This window comes from Amphimedon queenslandica, unplaced genomic scaffold, assembly GCF_000090795.2.
Source record: "Amphimedon queenslandica unplaced genomic scaffold, v1.1 AMPQUscaffold_13415, whole genome shotgun sequence".
NCBI classification, from domain to species: domain Eukaryota; kingdom Metazoa; phylum Porifera; class Demospongiae; order Haplosclerida; family Niphatidae; genus Amphimedon; species Amphimedon queenslandica.
In genome coordinates, this window is record NW_003546349.1 from 200,285 (window position 1) to 202,519 (window position 2,235).

General features: G+C 43.3%; 1 protein-coding gene across 1 annotated transcript; it reads left to right on the forward strand.

Moving 5' to 3' along the window:
• Positions 1–629: 629 nt before the first annotated feature.
• LOC105312712 (uncharacterized) lies at positions 630–1,900 on the forward strand. The gene is made up of 2 exons (XM_011405572.1): positions 630–1,423; positions 1,549–1,900. Exons 1-2 carry the CDS (start codon positions 630–632, stop codon positions 1,898–1,900), a joined length of 1,146 nt encoding a protein of 381 aa, XP_011403874.1.
• The last annotated feature ends 335 nt before the right edge of the window (positions 1,901–2,235 follow it).

Sequence of the window (2,235 nt, forward strand, 5' to 3'; positions counted from 1 at the left end):
CATCAATGAAAGACCTCACAGATTGGATAGCAACTCACATATAGTCTATTTTTAAGTTAAAATCTTATTATATTAACAATAATTACAATAACAAAAATTAATGATCTATTGAAATAATCTATTGCTGCACATATCACAGCACTTTACAATATGTGGGTTGGGTATGTACCCCTCTAGTTTACTATGTGGTGCGATGTGAGGTCAGATGACATCACAAGTCAACTTATATAAATTAAGAAATTTAGCTCTCTTATTCATTCCTTTTCCAGTGCATTTCATTCCATTCATTCCATCTCTCGATTCTTCTTTCTCGTTCTCTCTACTCTCTCGTCTCGTTTCATCCACTCAATATTGTCTTCCTCAGTCCACTCAGTGATGTCTCTTATAGACTCTCTAGTTATCGATTGATCTGTATGCTAGTATCATTATTATATCATTTCTGTACACTATTATTATATACTCCTCTTCACTTCTCAAATCTAATCTTTCCCTCTCTCCTTTGTATTCATACACCAAGCAGTAGTACATACACTACTAGCAACAATTTGAAAAAGATCTCATTTTTATTGACCGCCAGTTTATCGAAGATAGCGACCGCCTCATTTGGTGACCTGGACGACTGGTTGGTCATGGCTGATGGTGATGAAGACAGCTCTAGCTCTGGTGCTAGTGGGAATAGTGCTCCAGCTACCGTATTGTATGTTTCTCTCAAGCTAATTCCTTACTGGCCTGCGGATCCCTTAATCTGGTTCGCCCAGGTTCAGGCTCAGTTCGATACTAAGGGGATCTCTTCTCAAAAGACTAAGCACGACTACGTTGTCAGTTCCTTGTCTCCTGACATAGCTACAGAGGTACACGGCCTCATCATTAAACCCCCTACCTCAGATCAGTATAAGGCATTGAAAGCAGCACTGATTCAACGCATCACTGCCTCACAACAGCTACAAATTCGACAGCTGTTTCAAGGAGAAGAGCTAGGAGACAGGAAGCATATCCAGTTGCTCCGTCGTATGGAACAGTTGCTGGGAAACCAGGGGTCAGAGCATACTGCTACAATGCTCAAGCTCTTTCTACAACACCTACCTTCTAATGTTAGAATGATATTGGCCTCAACCCCTGGAGACAATACTGTAAAAGACTTAGTGACTCTTGCTGATAAAATAGTAGAAGTGACGGGTCCCTTTTGCCCTACTCCAATTAATAATGTCTCCACTCAGGAGGGTGATAGTCAGCTAGCTACTGAGCTTACTAAGTTACGTGAGGAGGTAGCATACTTAAAGAAGATTGTTCGCTTCAACAGTTGCTTGCCCGCCTCTCGAGGACATCATCGTTCACATTCCCTGAGGAGTGACTGTGACTCCCCTGCCCCGCGGCAGGCCTCTGATTTGTGCTGGTACCACGAACGGTTTAGGGATCAAGCCAGGCAATTTTAAGAGCTTTGTTCCTGCTGCTCGGGAACACTCCAGCAGCCATTAATGGCGACCGGCGTTGCTGGCCACACTCTTCTAGTCGCTTATTCTATATTTATGATCCTTCTACTGCTCTAAGGTTCCTCGTTGACACTGGAGCAGAGGTGAGTGTCATAACTCCCTCTGTCTTGGATAAGCAGTGTCTACAGAAGCTCACTCTCCAGGCAGCTAATAACTCTTCCATCTCTACATATGGCAAGAGGTCTCTCACTCTCGGCTTAAACCTCAGACGCAGTTTTCAGTGGGTATTTGTCATTGCTGATATTGCTATGCCTATACTGGGAGCTGATTTCTTACATTTTGGTTTGCTGGTGGATATGCAGTATAACAGGCAAATTGATAACAACTCATTTAGAGGTGAAAGGTCGACCTGCAAGACAACTGGCTCTTTGTCTAACGTTACTGCCCTCTTCACCATGGAGTGCTGTTGAAGCAATACTGAAGGACTACCCTGTGGTATTTGCAGACCTCCCCCAGCAACCTGTTAAACATACTGTCACACATCACACACAAACCACAGGACCTCCCATCCATTCAGCCACCAGAACACTTCCAACAGCTAAATTAGATATTGCTAAAAAGGAATTTAACCATATGCTACTTGGAATAATCAGGCCTTCTTCTAGTTGTTGGTCTTCTCCACTACATATGGTACCTAAGAAATCCGGTGACTAGCGTCCCTGTGGCGATTATCGTTCTCTTAATGCCTGACTGTGCCGGACAGATATCCCATACCGCACATTCACGATTTTTCGCTTCTCTCTAA